The sequence below is a fragment of the Hemiscyllium ocellatum genome, chromosome 33, assembly GCF_020745735.1.
Source record: "Hemiscyllium ocellatum isolate sHemOce1 chromosome 33, sHemOce1.pat.X.cur, whole genome shotgun sequence".
Lineage (NCBI taxonomy): Eukaryota > Metazoa > Chordata > Chondrichthyes > Orectolobiformes > Hemiscylliidae > Hemiscyllium > Hemiscyllium ocellatum.
The window spans coordinates 11,783,742-11,803,016 of record NC_083433.1 but is presented as its reverse complement, the minus strand read 5'-3'; the positions used below and the strand labels follow the sequence as shown (position 1 = coordinate 11,803,016).

General features: G+C 43.3%; 1 protein-coding gene across 1 annotated transcript in view; it reads right to left on the bottom strand.

The window, feature by feature from the left end:
* The window catches only part of LOC132831462 (transportin-3-like), a 69,061-nt gene that overhangs the window by 4,777 nt on the left and 45,009 nt on the right, over nt 1-19,275 (bottom strand). The window contains exons 19-23 of the mRNA XM_060849622.1: nt 18,903-18,997; nt 12,795-12,951; nt 11,467-11,634; nt 8,707-8,819; nt 6,783-6,871 (exon numbers count right to left, since the gene is read on the bottom strand). Of these exons, the coding sequence (XP_060705605.1) occupies nt 6,811-6,871; nt 8,707-8,819; nt 11,467-11,634; nt 12,795-12,951; nt 18,903-18,997 (594 nt within the window). The 3' untranslated portion in view covers nt 6,783-6,810. The remainder of the gene's footprint in view (nt 1-6,782; nt 6,872-8,706; nt 8,820-11,466; nt 11,635-12,794; nt 12,952-18,902; nt 18,998-19,275) is intronic.

The window sequence follows — 19,275 nt, the reverse complement described above, 5'->3', positions numbered from 1 at the left end:
AGTCCAATGTATATTTTCACCCAGCACAGTGGGAATAGCTGCTGTCCGTCATTCAGCCTCAATAAAAAACAAAACACACGTGCACAGAGGAGTATCATTACAGGAGGGGAGGAGAGACAAAAGCTCAAGTGTTACCCACATGTTCCCCAAATGGTCCCCAAAACCTTGGCAAATTCAGCTTGATTAAGCAGACTTGCTCCTGAGCTCAGTTAGTTTATCTCACCCAAGGTTCTATGTCAATCAGTGAGAGCTGCAAGTGACCTATCTTGTGTCAGGGATATCGGGGAAAAAAACATAAAATCAGTACCTTTGATATCAAGGCAGAATGCACGCTCATTGGCGTCAGCTAAGATATTGATCAAAAATAGGCTAAATATTTTCACAGTACAGTCTTTGCCAAAACCTAATTTGGTTCAAAGAAAAAATGGCCACTTGGGCAAAGTATGAGTCACCCATCAAGCAAAGGAGATGAGCAGGGAAGGCTGACCCACTTTACCAGATCCATCACAACCTGGGGTAAGCCTACATCTTATGAGACCGTGCAAGAAGAATCCAAAGTAGAAACACACATTAAATATGACATCTAATGGGTCACATTTAAAGAGCAAGATCCAAATACGCAGCTCAAATCTTAAATTATATACTCTACTGCTCTTCAAGTGAACAATTTCACTTCAATTCTCTATTAGCCAAACAGATAACTGGTAAAGAGACACTTGGGAATTGGAACTTACGGTACTCTCACTCATGGACCCAGTGAGACGTGCACAATCGCACACTTTATTCAAGAGGATAGTGATCAGGAAACCATGCTAATTATTTTGCTTTCCCGAGGCTAAAGGCATTGACTGTTATTACAGTACCCGCTCCACCAACCTCACCTCTCCTATTGCGAATCAGCTAAGTTGGCACTGGTTTAGGGTCTTTCCTACTCTGGGTGGCCTTGAGCCACAGCACACAGTCGATTTAACCATATTTGAACGTGTGCGCGAATCAACTTGTGGTACCCCTGTTCGCTGACGCACGCTAAAACAAGACAGCCTGCAATTTAAAAGCTGGCTTTAAATCTTTCGTAAACCTCAACTTTTGGATGAGATTTAAACTCGTACAGGAAAACAAGCTGGGCATTTCTGAAATTAATATTTTTTAAGCTTCCTGGATGCCGCCTGTGTTTATACCCAGGCATCATTAACTGCTGAGTGCATTTGGAGACAGGAAGGCAGCTCATTTGCTTGAGAATTTAAATGGTTGAAACAACAGTTCGGAACTGTGTTACTCTCTATCCAGGGTGACCACAAGAGACTGACCACAAACTCTCCACCAGCTAGTTGCCTTCTCTGGGTCATCTTCAAACAGCAAAGAGACTGAGTTATTTGGCAGAGAGTGCTCAGCCGAGGGAAGCGACAGCCATAGCAATGCAAACAGACCAAGTCTGTTGGCTGCTCAGTAGGAAGGCTGTCACACCGAGTTAGAGCTAACAGGACTGATCAAAAGCATTGCAGCCTGATTATGTTCTGACACAATAAAAGGGACAGGGGTAGTTCAAGGGACATTCATTTAAAGCAATTCCCATCTTACACAGAAGTAAATGCAAAATGTGGGATTTAAATCATTCCAGAAACCGAGATTTACAGGTCAGGAGGTCATTTGGTTCACCATGCTTATGTTGGTCAAAAGAGCCAGCCCACCTTCTAATCTCACCTCCCACTGTTGGCCCACAATCCCATTGGTTACAATACGCAAGCAAGCTTTTATTTTAAATTGCAATGAGGGTTTCAGCCTACTGCATCATTTCCAGCAATGAATTCTAGACCCTACAGCCAGAGTACTATTCTTTTTTTTAAAAAACACACAGACACAATTTTCTTCTAATAGAGTCATTGAGATGTACAGCATGGAAACAGACCCTTTGGTCCTACCCGTCCATGCCAACCAGATATCCCAACCCAATCTAGTCCCACCTGCCAGCACCCGGCCCATATTCCTCCAAACCCTTCCTATTCATATATCTATCCAAATGCCTCTTAAATGTTGCAATTGTACCAACCTCCACCACATCCTCTGGCAACTCATTCCATACACGTACCACCCTCTGCGTGAAAAAGTTGCACCTTAGGTCTCTTTTATATCTCTCCCCTCTCACCCTAAACCTATGCCCTCTAGTTCTGGATTCCCCAACCCCAGGGAAAAGACTTTGCCTATTTACCCTATTCATGTCCCTCATAATTTTGTAAACCTCTATAAGGTCACCCCTCAGCCTCCGATGCTCCAGGGAAAACAGCCCCAGCATGTTCAGCCTCTCCCTGTAGCTCAGATCCTCCAACCCTGGCAACATCCTTGTAAATCTTTTCTGAACCCTTTCAAGTTTCACATCTTTCCGATAGGAAGGAGACCAGAATTGCACGCAATATCCCAACAGTGGCCTAACCAATGTCCTGTACAGCTGCAACATGACCTCACAACTCCTGTACTCAATACTCTGACCAATAAAGGAAAGCATACCAAACGCCTTCTTCACTATCCTATCTACCTGCGACTCCACTTTCAAGGAGCTATGAACCTGCACTCCAAGGTCTCTTTGTTCAGCAACACTCCCTAGGACCTTACCATTAAGTGTATAAGTCCTGCTAAGATTTGCTTTCCCAAAATGCAGCATTTATCTGAATTAAACTCCACCTGCCACTCCTCAGCCCATTGGCCCATCTGGTCAAGATCCTGTTGTAATCTGAGGTAACCCTCTTTGCTGTCCACTACACCTCCAATTTTGGTGTCATCTGCAAACTTACTAACTGTACCTCTTATGCTCGCATTTTGTCATTTATGTAAATGACAAAAAGTAGAGGGTCCAGCACTGATCCTTGTGGCACTCCACTGGTTACAGGCCTCCAGTCTGAAAAACAACCCTCCACCACCACCCTCTGCCTTCTACATTTGAGCCAGCTCTGTATCCAAATGGCTAGTTCTCCCTGTATTCCATGAGATCTAACTTGCTAATCAGTCTCCATGGGGAACCTTGTCAAACGCCTTACTGAAGTCCATATAGATCACATCTACTGCTCTGCCCTCATCAATCTTCTTTGTTACTTCATCAAAAAACTCAATCAAGTTAGTGAGACATGATTTCCCACACACAAAGCCATGTTGACTATCCCGAATCAGTCCTTGTCTTTCCAAATACATGTACATCCTGTCCCTCAGGATTCCCTCCAACAACTTGCCCATCACCGAGGTCAGGCTCACTGGTCTATAGTTCCCTGGTTTGTCTTTACCGCCCTTCTTAAACAGTGGCACCACGTTTGCCAACCTCCAGTCTTCTGGCACGTCACCTGTGACTATCGATGATACAAATATCTCAGCAAGAGGCCCAGCAATCACTTCTCTAGCTTCCCACAGAGTTCTCGGGTACACCTGATCAGGTCCTGGGATTTATCCACCTTTAACCGTTTCAAGACATCCAGTACTTCCTCCTCTGCAATCTGGACATTTTGCAAGATGTCACCATCTCTTTCCCTACCGTCTATATCTTCCATATCCTTTTCCATAGTAAATACTGATGCAAATATTCGTTTAGTATCTCCCCCATTTTCTGTGGCTCCACACAAAGGCCATCTTGCTGATCTTTAAGGGGCCCTATTCTGTCCCTAGTTACCCCTTTGTCCTTAATGTATTTGTAAAACCCCTTTGGATTCTCCTTAATTCTATTTGCCAAAGCTATCTCATGTCCCCGTTTTGCCCTTCGGATTTCCCTCTTAAGTATACTATTTTCTTTATACTCTTCTAAGGATTCACTCGATTTATCCCTTCTGTACTTGACATATGCTTCCTTATTTTTCTTAACCAAACCCTCAATTTCTGTAGTCATCCAGCATTCCCTATAACTACCGGCCTTCCCTTTCACCCTGACAGGAATATACTTTCTCTAGATTCTTGTTATCTAATTTCTGAAGGCTTTCCATTTTCCAGTCGTCCCTTTGCTTGCGAACATCTGCCTCTAATCAGCTTTTGAAAGTTCTTGCCTAATACCATCAAAATTGGCCTTTCTCCAATTTAGAACTTCAACTTTTAGATCTGGTCTATTCTTTTCCATCACTATTTTAAAACGAATAGAATTATGGTCACTGGCCCCAAAGTACTCCCCCACTGACACCTCAGTCACCTGCTCTGCCTTATTTCCCAAGAATAGGTCAAGTTTTGCACCTTCTCTAGTAGGTACATCCACATACTGAATTAGAAAATTGTCTTGTACACACTTAAGAAATTGCTCTCCATCTAAACCTTTAACACTATGGCAGGCCCAGTTGATGTTTGGAAAATTAAAATCCCCTACCATAACCACCCTATTATTCTTACAGATAGCTGAGATCTCCTTACAAGTTTGTTTCTCAATTTCCCTCTGACTATTGGGGGCTCTATAATACAATCCCAATAAGGTGATCATCCCTTTCTTATTTCTCAGTTCCACCCAAATAACTTCTCTGGATGTATTTCCAGGAATATCCTCCCTTAGCACAGCTGTAATGCTATCCCTTATCAAAAATGCCACCCCCTCTCCTCTTTTGCCTCCCTTTTTATCCTTCCTGTAACATTTGTATCCTGGAACATTCAGCTGCCAGTCCTGCCCATCCCTGAGCCATGTTTCCGTAATTGCTATGATATCCCAGTCCCATGTTCCTAACCATGCCCTGAGTTCATCTGCTTTCCCTGTTAGGCCCCTTGCATTGAAATAAATGCAGTTTAATTTATTCGTCCTACCTCGCCCCTGCCTGCCCTGACTGTTCGACTCACTTCTGTTCTCAGCTGTACCCATCTCAGATCGATCTCTTTCCTCACTATCTCCCTGGGTCCCACCCCCCCCCACCCCACCTCCTCCCCCCCCCTCCCCACCTTACTAGTTTAAATCCTCCCAAGCAGTTCTAGCAAATTTCCCTGCCAGTATATTAGTCCCCTTCCAGTTTAGGTGCAATCCGTCCTTCTTGTACAAGTCACTTCTACCCCAAAAGAGATTCCAATGATCCAAAAGTGCGAATCCTTCTCCCTTACACCAGCTCCTCAGCCATGCATTCATCTGCTCTATCCTCCTAATCCTGCCCTCATTAGCTCGGAGCACTGGGAGTAATCCAGATATTACTACCCTTGAGGATCTCCTTTTTAAAATTCTACCTAACTCTCCGTAATCAGAGTCTCAACCTTTTCTCTTCCAATGTCGTTGGTTCCAATGTGGACAATGACCTCCTGCTGGCCCCTCTCCCCCATGAGAACATTCTGCACCCTCTCTGAGACATACTTGATCCTGGCACCAGGGAAACAACACACCATTCTGCTTTTTCACTGCTGGCCACAGAAACGTTTGTCTGTACCTCGGACTACAGAATCCCCAACACAATTGATCTCTTGGAAGCCGACGTACCCCTCATTGCATTAGAGCCAGTCTCAATACCAGAAACTTGGCTGTTTGTGCTACGTTCCCCTGAGAATCCATCACCCCCTACGTTTTCCAAAACAGCATATCTGTTTGAAATGGGTATATCCACAAAAGACTCCTGCTCTAACTGCCTACCTCTCTTACCCTTCCTGGAGTTAACCCATCTGTGTGACTGTATCTGAGACTTTCCCCCTTTTTTATAACTGCCATCCATCACATACTATAGTTGTTGCAAATTCCTCATCGCTTCTATTTGCCTCTCCAACCGATCCACTCAATCTGATAAGATTTGCATCCAATAGTATCTATGGCAGATATAATCCGCAGTAACCCTTAAACTCCCACATCTGACAAGAAGTACATATCACTGCAAAGGCCATTTTTGCTCCTTCACAATCTACAGACCCAGAAAATAACACTGTCATATTCCTGTACAAACACTGCCCCAGGTTAAATTAATAGCTATGGCTTATATTTTAAGTTTAATCAAGAGACTTATCTCCAAAAACATATAATCAAGAAAGAATCCACTGTACCCACTACTGCAGCCTTTCTATTGGACAGACTTAAAACAACAATTAACTTATCTGATTCTGTGCTGTGAACTTCAACCAACAGTTCCCCCAAGATTAGTTGTGAATTTCGCTGTTTGTTAATTTTCCCAGATGCACTCCGATATCCAGCGATACACGAATTCAAACAGCAAAGGCGGTAACTGTGCAGGTTCTCTCTCTCTCTCTCTCTCCTGCACTGTCCTCACCATGTGCTTCCTTTGTCTGCCCGTCTCCCTTTAAAATTGCTGTTTGTTTAGACTTTTTTTTTCCAAAGTTCCAAAACAATACGACAGCATATAAAACAGTCATTGCTGCTCCTGGAATTCAAGGAAATCACCTCCAACACCTAAAATACCTCAAATAAAAAAGGAGCAGCTCTTACAGCCAGAAATTGTTCCTGTCCTCCATCTTGAATCCTAATCTTTCTGAAAAATACTTTACATCCACGCTCTTGGTGGATGTAACTGATCAGGAACAGATCCTTCCTTTCCTCATTATTTAGAGCCCCTCAATTTTGTTCAACATGACTATACTTGGAAAAAAATAATTCCTGCTGGTTTGGAGACCAGACCCAGCTGGCGAAATACATTACGAGAGAGCTCGGGATCAACCCTGGCGCCAGTGAAGCTTCAAGGCTTCAAACTCAGGCCGTTAGCCTGTCCTTGCTCAGCTGACTCCCAAGTATTAGACACTGCAAGCCCACGTCATTTCATCACCCATGATGTGAGATAATGTGTGCGCCCATGGGTAGTTTCTACAGGCCAGACCAGCGAAACACAATTGCAGGCCTTGGGAAAGATACTTACATCATACTTCCTTGGTGACTTGATGGTGTTACCTGTAGAACCCAGAGAATTCCATCAGGGACCAACCTATCATTGTAGCATCTTCAGCACTGCAGGGAGAAAGATGGGTAGAGAGCTTTATTTGATAATGAAAAAAATTCCTTCTCTGAAACTCAATTGCTGAAAAACTTTTACATTGCATTTATACAATACCTTTAAATGTTACAAAATATAGCCATGCATTATGTCAAAGACAACTGGATGTTCTACAGTACTGATGGTGCAGTGGTAGTGTCCCTATCTCTAGGTCAGAAGATTTGGTTTTAAGTCATCGCCCTCCAACCACAGAGACATGCTACATGGTGTCCTAACAGACCGATTAAGAAAAAGGCTGCATGTTGTGAAAACATAGAAATTAGCAGTTGGAGTTTGCTATTTGGTCCTTTGAGCCTATTCCACCATGTATTATGAGCAGGGCTGATCATCCAGCTTAATCTGGAACAAAGACTGCGTGCTGGTATAAAACATTAAACCAGGTGCAGATCAGGTGAACCGAGTGGCATGCTTAAGCTGGACATTTGGTTTTCTTTTTTAAAAGGAAGACTTGCATTTATTTACTGCCTTTGCTTATCAAAGTCTATTATGGCTGTTAAGTACTTTGAAGTCAAAACATCATAAAATTGTTATGGTTCAGTGGGAGGCCTTTTGGCCTGTTGAATTTCCATTGGTTCTGGAGATGCAATTCATTTGGTGCCTTTCTCTTGTTTCTCTCTGTAACTCTGGACATTCCTCAGTTTCAAATAACGGTGTGGTGAAGGCTGGTTTAGTGGAATCACTCAAAATGGAGACACTCAGGCAGTGCATTCCTGACGTTAACCCTGGGTGTGAGAAGATGATTTTTTCCCATGCCACTTTGCTTCTTTTACCAATTCCTTTAGGTCTGTGTCAACTTTGAACCTTACACTATTGGGCAGAGATTTTCCCCTATCTACTCTGTCCAGACCTTGACTTTGAATAACTGTCAGGTCTGTCAACCCTTGCTTCTCCAAGGCAAGCAGTCTCAACTTCTCCAATTGATCTAAGTTTCATCTCTGGAACTATTTCAGTGAATCTTTGCTCTCCTGTATGGCTTCAAATGCCAAGCATCATTATTGTCGCAATATAGGAAATTTGGTGGCCAATTTTGCACTGTAAACTCTCAGTAGTTTGAAAATGACCAGATAATCTATCTGTAATGATAGTTTGGTGAGAAATATTGGTCAGACACCAGAGATAACACCCTGTTTGTCTTTCCAGCAGTTCTTTTCCTTCCTTGTGAGGGAGAAATAGGGCCTCATTTTACTGTGTCATTCAAAAGACAGCATCGCTGACATTGCAGTACCTTCTTAATACTGTAGTGATATGTTATCCCATTATAAGATCTTCCACGTCGCTATAGTCGATATTTCACCACTGGTGATGTATTGAACCCAGCACCCCGCAGTTATAATGCAGCTACGTGCTAAATAAACTCAAGTTAGTCCACTGGGAGCCATGGTGATACATGCAAAAGCACTGCTAAGCCCACTTCATGATCAGCTTGCTATATTGGTGTACCTTTGAATAAGCTTCTAAATCAGATTTTCAGACAGGTTATAAATTACCTCATTGCTTTTTTTAAAGATCGGTGACTATTCCTGGTGCCCTGACCAACAGTTATCCAGCAGTCATCACTATAACAAATTTATTTGTCATACTGCTTATGGGACATCAGTGGATACAAATTGGTTGCTGCATTTTCCTACATTACAACAAAAGCAGCATTTAATAATCTTTGGCATGCATGGATGGTGCGGAACTTACAAATCTGCATGTTGTTTTTTTCCCTATCAACTGTGGGATCTGAGTTTCAATAACATCACGGCTCTTATCTAATTTGTGACGGGTTAGGAGCACCTGCACTTACCACATGACCTGTTTATGGAATTCTGTCATCTGTTTCTCTGTAGCTGTAATAGCCCCAGCCGAAAGCTCCTTTGGTAGGGCTTTGAGAGCGTCTTCCAGCCACCCACAGAATGTCTAATTTCATAAATACAGAAAACAAAACAGGCTATTGATACCCTGACGGGCACTCAGAGGGATATGCGTAAATAGTATTGCTGATAGGCAACACAGGAACTTGCAATGTTTTGGCTGAATGTATGTAGCAGTTCCAAGTCTATAGTCACTAGGCTCATGATATAAACTCAAACTGCTGCAGCAACCCCTTGGCAAACAGCTGAACATCAATACTGGCCATCCCAACCCAAACTGGCTAGAAAATGGGAGTGAGAGAGTTACCTGCCTGCTCACTAGACGCTGTGCCCACACCAGCATGGTGTCCAACAGCAACCTGCTAGTGGTTGACAGAAACGTAAATCGTGCAGTTCACAGTAAAACCCTTCTGAGCCTTCCATTTTGTGAGGTCAACCATCTGAACCATTTCTTTTACTTATTGCAGGCCACACACAATGTTAGTCAACTGTCCAACAGTTCTGCAACATTCATAACGTGTGTAGTAACATTGGCAGGCACTCAAACCAAGCATGTTTCTCTGTTCAATTAGATCATGGCCCAACGTACATCTCAAACTCACCTACCACCTTGATGCTGTACCCTTCACCTTGCCATACCTAATCCAGCAGGCTTTTTGACTCTCCTTCACTCCCACAAGTGATGCAGCATGTGATGGAAAACAGGAGAAGCCCTTTGGAAGACAAGGGCACGAGATGCATGGGACCACCACCAGCTCCAAGTTCCCCACAATCCAGACTTGGAACAGAGGTTCACCGTGGCTGGGTCCAAATCCTAAAACTCTCTCCATAACAGCACTACGTGGACTACAGAAGTATAAGTGGAGGCAGTTCACCACTACCTACTCTAAGGCAATTAGAAATGGGCAATAAATGCTCATACGGACAATGTCACCCACATTTCATGAAACAACTTGTTAGAAATTGCTTGGCTACAAAAACGAATAGCATTGTTGTCGTTGGACCAGCTTTTAATGTGAATAATCAATGCACTAAGAGAGAAGATGTGAGAAAGAGCCTGATTTCAACTTTGTTTAGCTGAATATGCTTTGAGCAAGTTATGTTTGGGCCCAAAGGAAATGTTTGCAAGAGAAAGATAGATGTGGGGAGAGACGTCATTATCACAATTTTCAATCCCAGGCCCAGGGGTGAATTCAATCTCTAATTTATGGGTTGAATCAGCTTCTTGTACAAAAAGAATGAAAATAAGCAAATGCTGGAAACGTTCCCCATCATGGACACTGGTTAACCTTACAGCATCTACAATATTTCAAGTGCCAGCAGAAAATGCTGATAACACTTATGGCCAGACAGCATCTGCATTTCTGTCTCCACAGATGTTATAGTTCTCCTTCAGATGTTGAGACCCACTGTACATTTCCAATATTTAGGATTCTTTTCCTTTCTCTGTAAAGCACCCACTTCAGTTTTTGTGGTTATAATTTCAATTCTTCCCCTTTACCCAGCCTGGGCCTTTCACAAATTTTTCAGACCCATCTCTCAAACACATCAATGTTTGTTGGATTACTTGAAACTGGCAACCTGCTGCCTCTGGCACCACACCCAAGTGAGCTGAGTTCATATGACACCATTTGTAGGACATTTAAATGCACAGAGCCTCACACCTTGGCCTGTCTTTTCCTGTCATCCATATGTATGTATTTGCAACAAGTCACATCATTGTTGTGGTTCTGTTCGCCAAGCTGGGAATTTGTATTGCAGACGTTCTGTCCCCTGTCTAGGTGACATCCTCAGTGCTTGGGAGCCTCCTGTGAAGTGCTTCTGTGATCTTTCCTCCAGCATTTGTAGTGTTTGAATCTGCTGCTTCCGGTTGTCAGTTCCAGCTGTCCGCTGCAGTGGTCGGTATATTGGGTCCGAGTCAATGTACTTATTGATTGAATCTGTGGATGAGTGCCATGCCTCTAGGAATTCCCTGGCTGTTCTCTGTTTGGCTTGTCCTATAATAGTAGTGTTGTCCCAGTCGAATTCATGTTGCTTGTCATCTGCGTGGGATAGCTGGTCGCGTCGTTTCGTGGCTAGTTGGTGTTCATGGATGCGAATCGTTAGCTGTCTTCCTGTTTGTCCTATGTAGTGTTTCGTGCAGTCCATGCATGGGATTTTGTACACCATGTTGGTTTTACAGAGAACAGCCAGGGAATTCCTAGAGGCATGGCACTCATCCACAGATTCAATCAACAAACACATCGACCTGGACCCAATATACCGACCACTGCAGCGGACAGCTGGAACTGACAACCGGAAGCGACAAATTCAAACCACTACAAATGCCAGAGGAAAGATCACAGAAGCACTTCACAGGAGGCTCCCAAGCACTGAGGATGTCACCTAGACAGGGTACAAAACGTCTGCAACACAAATTCCCAGCTCGGCGAATAGAACCACAACAATGAGTACCCGAGCTACGAATCTTCTCCCAAACTTTGAACAAGTCACATCAGATAGCCATCAATGGGGAGACTTTGGCCCAATCTTTCCCTTGTCCTGCAGCTAAAACAACACCGAGAATGGTGAGTGCAGACTGTGTACCGTATTATTGAGCAAAAACAGCGTGTTGCCCACTAAGCCTTCAGGAGCAGCCAGGAAAAAATAAGCAGGCATTACATGAATTACACTAACTGGCTCCCGCTACACACCTTCCGATCAAAAATGCGGAGTTCCCACATGACGTCAGCCACGTTACCCAGCATGCTCGGGACAAGGTAGAAGCAGCACGCCTGTACAAGTTGCGCAACAAGCAGTGCTCCGCTCTCCCCGAGAAATCTATGGACCAGGTTCTTCCGGAGCTCAAAATCTTCTTTGTGCTACAATGTGACAACAGGGACAAAGTTACCACATGATCTAAATGGAGCTTTTGTAGACATTTGGCTGTACTTAGGTAAAGCCAGAGGGCAGCAATACAACACTTTCGATGCAGTGCATTGTTCTGCTGACATGCACCAAGGTGTAACCTGAGAGATACCTTGAAGGCCACAGGCTTTAATTATTATAAATAGTAACACCAATGCCATCAACAATTTGCATTGAGATAGCACAGGTAACAGAAAAACAATGCAATGGTCAAACTATATTTGACACTAAGCCACACAAGCAGATCTTGTGACACAAGGAGCGATGTTAAAGAGAGTTGGGAAGAGAGATGAAGTTTAGTGATTAGCAATATCAAAAAGAAAGCAGAAAATTACAATGTTTTTCCTCCCTGTTATTAAAAGCAAACTTGCCGTTTTATAGCTCCCAGCTTTGCAAAGTCATTCGCAGCTAATAAATCATTGCCAGCAGCACAGTGGTTAGCACTGCTGCCTCACAGCGCCAGGGACCCGGGTTCAATTCCCACCTCAGGCAACTGTCTGTTTGGAGTTTGCACATTCTCCCTGTGTCTGTGTGGGTTTCCTCCGGGTGCTCCGGTTTCCTCCCACAATCCAAAGATGTGCAGGTCAGGTGAATTGGCCATGCTAAATTGCCCATAGTTTTAGGTGGATTAGTCAGGGGTAAATATAGGGGGGTTGGGTTTCTCTTCGGGTCAGTGTGGACTTGTTGGGCCGAAGGGCCTGTTTCCCCACTGTAGGGAATCTAATCTAATCCAATCTAAAGCTAAGAATCAGTTCCTCGCACACTGCAAATTCCCACAATCAACAAAATAAATGATCAGCTAAATCGGTTTTTGGTAGTCAAACAAAAAACAAATAACTGTGGATGCTGGAAATCTGAAACAAAAACGGAGATAGCTAGAGAATCTCAGCAAATCTGGCAGCGGCTGGAACGAGAAAGCTGCGTCAACATTTTAGGTCGGGTGACTGTTCTTCTGAATTTCCACTGGACTTGAAACGTGGACTCCGCTTTCTCTCCACAGCTGCTGCCAGACTTCCTGAGATTCTCCAATTATTTCTGCTTTTTGTTTCAGCTACCACAGACTGTCCTTTGAAACTGCGTTCGTCTGTGCCTTCGGGTGCACATTCAGACCCACCTTATTGATTGTTGCCACGTGAACCAGATCCTGCAGGAATTTCATCACACTGGAGTTGGCATCTCGGTGGTTCAGCGTTGTTGCTGTCAATGCACATCGAATGATTAAGGACATCACTGGGCTTTGGATCAAAACAACTGGACTTCGCTGAATGAATCTGCAGAGAAAAACATCAATTTTGGCAACTATTTTACATGTTATTAGTTCTCTGCATAGTCTTCATTTCTGTACTGGAGGTGGAAATTATCTTGCAGCCTAGCTTTAAGGATGGCGTTTAAATTATGTCATGCATTTCTACAGAGCACATCAGCAGGTGGTTGAATTGTAGAGGTCATCATAGGGTGGCATGCTCCTGCTCAATGTCTTCTCCATGAGACATAAGATGCTGGATCAGAAGTAGGCCATTCATCCCATCAAGTCTGTTCCATCATTCAATGAGATCATGGCTGATTTGATAAATTGCCAACTCCACTTTCCTACCTTTTTCCCCATATGCCTCAATTTCTTATTGATTAAAATTCTATTTCAGTCTTGAATATATTTAACAACCCAACCAAAACAGTTCCCTGCGATGAAGACTTCCAAAGATTCGCTACTCTCAGAGAAGTAGCTCCTCCTTAACTCTGCCTTAAATGGGTGATCCCTTATTCTGAAGTTAGGCCCTTTGGTCTCAGACTCTCCTATAAGGGAGAAAAACCCTTCCCTAAAAATCTTGTACGTTTCAATAAGGTCACCTCAAATTCTACTAAACTCCCATGAGTACAGGCCTGATGTACCCAACCTCGCCTCATAAGACGGTCCCTCCATACCCAGGATCAACCTAGTAAACTTTCTCTGGACTGCCTCCAATATACCTTTCCTCAGAATATGGGGCCAAGATTGTCAATAGTTTTCCAACTGTGGTCTGACTAATGCCTTTTATCGTTTTGTCAAAACTGCCCTTTTTTTTATTCAAATCCTTCTCATACAATAAAGAAGAAGCCTTGGCTGATCTTTCATCGCCTTAGCCCAACAAAACCATGAGCAAATGAAGTGGCTATTTTCATGGTGACCAAATAAATTAGTATAGACCAGGGGTTGAGTGCAGGATCTAATGGCCTACACAGTACAGTACCATTCTGGGTAGCAGATTTAATATATAAACCATAAATGAAGCTATACACCATTAATTTCATTAGCCATTAACTTAAATCTGAGAGTAAAGTAAATTTTCACTGGGATTGTGGCAAAATTAACGAACTTTAACAGGCCGAAGTCCATAAGCTCAAGGTGATGCAAAGCTTAGTTGCCCACATCTTGACCTGCAGAAAGCCTCAGTCCTCCATTGCCTCTGTACTCACTGACCGAGAGGGGCTCTTGCTCAAGTAACACCTTACTTTATAAACTTTGGTTTCAAACCCCTCCAACACCTCATGCTCTCTAATTCTCACCTCTACCACATGCTCAACCAAATAACTTCAAGACTAGCAGTGAGCCTTCAGTTGTCTCAGTCCCAAAGTCCAGAATACCCTCTGGAATTCTAGTTTATATTCAGAAGGACTTTAATGTTGACTTTATTTTCTAGTTATTCTCTGAAGGTAATGCTTAACTTCTTCAACTTTGTTTCTTTGACTATTTTGTACCCAAGTCCTTGTACTTAAGATAGTGCTGTGTGCGGCAACATTACACGCTTTCCACTGTACTCCTTCAGTACTTGAATACATGTGACAATAAAATCTAAATCAATAAGATTCCAACCCACACCTCTGTCTTTCTCCACCTTGCTATCCACCTTAAAGGTATTCTTTAAAATTTACATGTCTGATCAATCCCTCGGTCAGTGAAACTACAATCTCATTGGGTTTGGTGTCACACTTTGCTTTCTCAGGCTCTTGTGAAGCACCTTGGGACAGTTCATTATGTCAAAGGCTGTAGATCAATACAAGTCCTTACTGAATTTGTTGAACATCTTATTAGCAGCTCTTCAAGAGGTCACTGTGTTGGGCCTGGGGTGGACTAGGTTTGATTTTTTGCTTGCGAGGATCACATTACATCACAGCGGTGCAGTGCAGAGGAGAGGACAAATCCAACAGAGATTTACAATCATATCAAGATAACACCCTCTCCACTTGAAAAGTCCATGCCGTGGGCATTCACGCAAGCAAGGGTTGTGGCTTCACTGAGGTGGTGGCATAGTGGCCAAATGATCTGGATTCAAACAGTGTTCACATGAGGTATAGTAGGGTGTTGTCACTTGAAGTACAGATGTCTGGGCTCAACATTTTGAGTACAAGTGGAGAATTTTGGAGTTGCTCACTGCTTCAAAGCAACAAAGCCAAAAGACAGAATATTAAGTACCAAGTCAATGGGCAAAAATAATTTGAAAGTGCCAGATTCAATCAATTTACTAATTCTACATGCAAGTATTAGCAACTTCCCAAATATATTGCGATGTGTACAACTAGATAGTTCAGTCATAGCCAAGAGTTAAGAGCACCCAATGAAATTACAGGCATCCTGTAATCGTTCCATATGCATCAGTAAATTAACATCAAATAAATTTAGCTTCTTCAGTGACCCATGATCCCACAGAGGCCAACACTTGAGACTTTCCCAGCAACATACACCTCCTGGGAAAGCAAGAACTTTGTTACTGTGATGGATGAACTCTCTCAATTATTATTTTTAGAAGGTAAATACTTGGGAGGCAACAGATGTCAATGTGGGAACTTATTTGTCATTATTTGGATGGAAAGTTATTCTCATCCTTGCCCCCTGACCCCCTGGTCCATTCGGGTTAACCACTTTGAGATGCAGGAGATCAGAGCACGGGAAGGAAGCTACTTGTATAAATGACCGACATTATCAGATTCAAGGAATACGTTAAAGTGCAAGATTCAAAAAAATACACAAACTAAACAGCCCACAGAGAAGTGCCGAATTGTAGAATCCCTACAGTGCAGAAACAGGCCAATCGGCCCAACAAGTCTACAATGACCTTCGGAAGTGTATCCCACCCAGACCCATTCCTCTACCTTACTACTCTACATTTCCCCTGACTAATGCACCTGACGTACACAGCCCTGAACACCATGGGTAACTTTAGCATGGCCAATTCACCTAACATGCACATCTTTGGGCTGTGGGAGGAAACCGGAGCACCCAGAGGGAACCGACCCAGACACAGGAAGAATGTGCAAACTCCACACAGACATTCGCCTGAAGATGGAATCAAACTTGGGTCGTTGGCGCTGTGAGGCAGCAGTCTGGAGACAGACATGTTGCTGAAGCCTTTTCATCTTGCATTTATCAGGACAAATATTATAATACCAAATTTCATAATTTTTTTTTCCTGAAATGAGTGAAAATGAAAATCTTCAGGAACAGATTTCTTTTCAGCAATGTTAAAGTATTGTTTTCAATAAATATTTTCTCCCAAAACATCAAGGTACATGGGGATAGTGTGAGAAAATGGTGTTGAAGCATAAGATCAGCTATGATCTCAGTTAGTGGCTGAAGGGGCTCGAAAGGCTAAACACAAAGATATGAATTGGAAGCGGGAAGAAGTTGCTGGGACCCCTGAGCCTGTTCTGATACTCAATATGACTGTGGCTTATCTGCAAAATCTGTCAGGTAGATCAAAGCATGCTCTCTTCAAAAGTACTCTACAAATTTCTGAATTCCATCGCCCAGAAAGTCAAGGACAGCAAGCATATAGGAATATCATTCCTGATGAAGAGCTCTGGCCCGAAACGTCGATTATCCTGCTTCTCGGATGCTGCCTGACCTGCTGTGCTTTTCCAGTTCCGATCTCCAGCATCTGCAGAGCTCTATACGGTAATATCTGCACATTCAGATTCCTCCAAAATGCATAAAACACTCCAACTTGGAAAGGTATCTCTGCTTCTTCATCACTAAAATCCTCAAGGATTTTTAGGATAACTGGGAGAAAATACTGGTCCCGGCCTCCTTAGACATGGCCACAAAACAGACAACACAAAATGTCTGCACTTAGCCACTGAGCCTACCCACAATGCCTCAAATTGACTAAACCAGCCACCCGAGACACCACATATACCTCAGGACATGAGTCATCCAGCCCAAGACCAGATTAACTGATAATGAGCCTCCTACTCCACTATAGCTCAGCACCTCTGATGTCCTTAGGGCACAGCTGCTCCTACCCCACTAGGAATCAAGCCCCCACAAAGAGTACCCAGACAAGGAGGCACCAAAGGTACTTCACTTGCCCCCTCAACAATACGAATTGATACAAAGATGAAACCCACTGACACCTACTCCAGCCAAGGATCAGAATCACCTGAGTCAATTAAGAAACTCATTGCCAGACACTGGACACTTGAATTTTTTCAATGAATGAAGTTTATTTCTTTTTTTGTACAACTCACACCATTGTCTCATACCTCACCCTTCATTGTTGTAAGGGTATAAAACTCCACTGTATTCTCTGTTCGGGGAAGAAGCAGTGGTTCCTTCTGAACGGCCTGTCAGTGACTGTTTCAGTGGGGTCAAGTCTCTTTCCGCAATGTTTATGAGAAGCATGGATAGGGTGAATAGTTAGAGTCTTTTTCCTGGGGTGGAAATGTCAAATACTTAGGAGGCCATAGCTTTAAGGTGAGAGGGGGAAAGTTTAAACACGATATGCAAGGGAAGTTGTTTTGTTTTTGTTTTACACAGAGGGTAGCAGGTGCCTGGAATGTGCTGCCAGAGGAGATGGTGGAAGCAGATACGACAGCAACATTTAACAGGCATTTAGACAAACACATGAACAGGCAGGGAACAGAGGGAAACGGATGACGTGTTGGCAGATGGGATTAATTGGAATAGCATCATGCTCAACAGAGACATGGTGGGCCAAATGGCTTGTTCCTGTGCTGCAATGTTCCACTACACTTTACTGAATACATCTGACACAGTTAGGGACCATGACAGGAATCTATTCAGACATTTATCATCTGATGCTAGCAAATACTCATAAGCCTAAAGATCTTGTGGAGCACTAGTAGTGTCCTATCTGTGCCAGATGCTCTGGGATTGAGTTCCACCTTAGGATTTGATCGCTAAAGGCGGTGCACTCATTACAGTCACATTATCAGTCATTATCAATTGGTTGATCATTATCACACATGAAAGAAGTGAAACTATCACTGTATTCTAACAGATGAAAGGCTTAACAGACAATCAATTTTTCAATGTATAATTTTAATTACATCACACTGCAAATTTTTGCTATAAATTCTGTGTTACGATCGAGCCCTCCACAATCACCTGATGAAGGAGCATCGCTCCGAAAGCTAGTGTGCTTCCAATTAAACCTGTTGGACTATAACCTGGTGTTGTGTGATTTTTAACTTTGTACACCCCAGTCCAACACCGGCATCTCCAAATCATTATCAATTGGGAAATCCTTTCAATATGCCTATGTCAGGCACGGACAGCAGAGGGTTTCCTAGTCAGCCAGAATCATGTGGTAGTTGCAATAGACACCCCATGTTAAAAAGACTCTATGAGCAAAGTCTTGCCAGGAGTACAAGAACATAAATCAGAGTAGGTCCCTTGGCCCCTCCAAACATGCAGATCATGACTAACCCCAGGCATCAAGTCCACCTTTGGTCTTAGCGTCACCCTCATTCCAACAGCTTACATTCAAACATACATGTATAAATTTTCCCAAATTCATAAACATAAGATCATTTATGTGTTACTATGCACGGCACGGTGGCTCAGTGGTTAGCTCTGCTGCCTCTCAGCACCAGAGTCCCGGGTTAGATTCCAGCCTTGGGCAACTGTCTGTGTCGAGTTTGCACATTCTCCCTGTGTCTGCGTGGGTTTCCTCTGGGTGCTCTGGTTTCCTCCCACAGTCCAAAGATGTGCAGGCTAGGTGAATTAGCCATGCTAAATAGTGTTAGTGTTAGGTGCATTAGTCAGAGTGAAATGGCTCTGGGTGGGTTACTCTCCGGAAGGTCAGTGTGGACTTGTTGGGCTGAAGGGCCTGTTTCCACACTGTAGGGAATCTAATCTAACCAATCATTATGAGGTAACTAGCAATTGACAAATACATGAAAGTAGAACATTGCTTTATCTCTGTGAGTGAAGCTAACGCTTTACCTCGTTGCCAAGCGAAAAAGGTCATCCACAGTGTCAGGATGATTCTGGAAACCTCGAGGTTGTTCGAGCAGCCGAAATGTTGGTCCACAAAATGCCTGAAAGAAAGAATTGCACAGAATATTTGATATTCATTTAAATAATGACCATATTAACAACACACAGCACCATCCATGGATAAATATATACAGAGTAGACAGACCAGTGAATCCTAGCCAGTGCTGAATGTGGTGGCTCAGTGATTAGCACTGCTGCTTCACAGCGCTAGGGACCCAGGTTAGATTCCAGCCTCGGGCGACTGTCTGTGTGGAGTTCGCACATTCTCCCTGTGTCTGCGTGGATTTTGTCCGGGTGGTCTGGTTTCCTCCCATTGTCC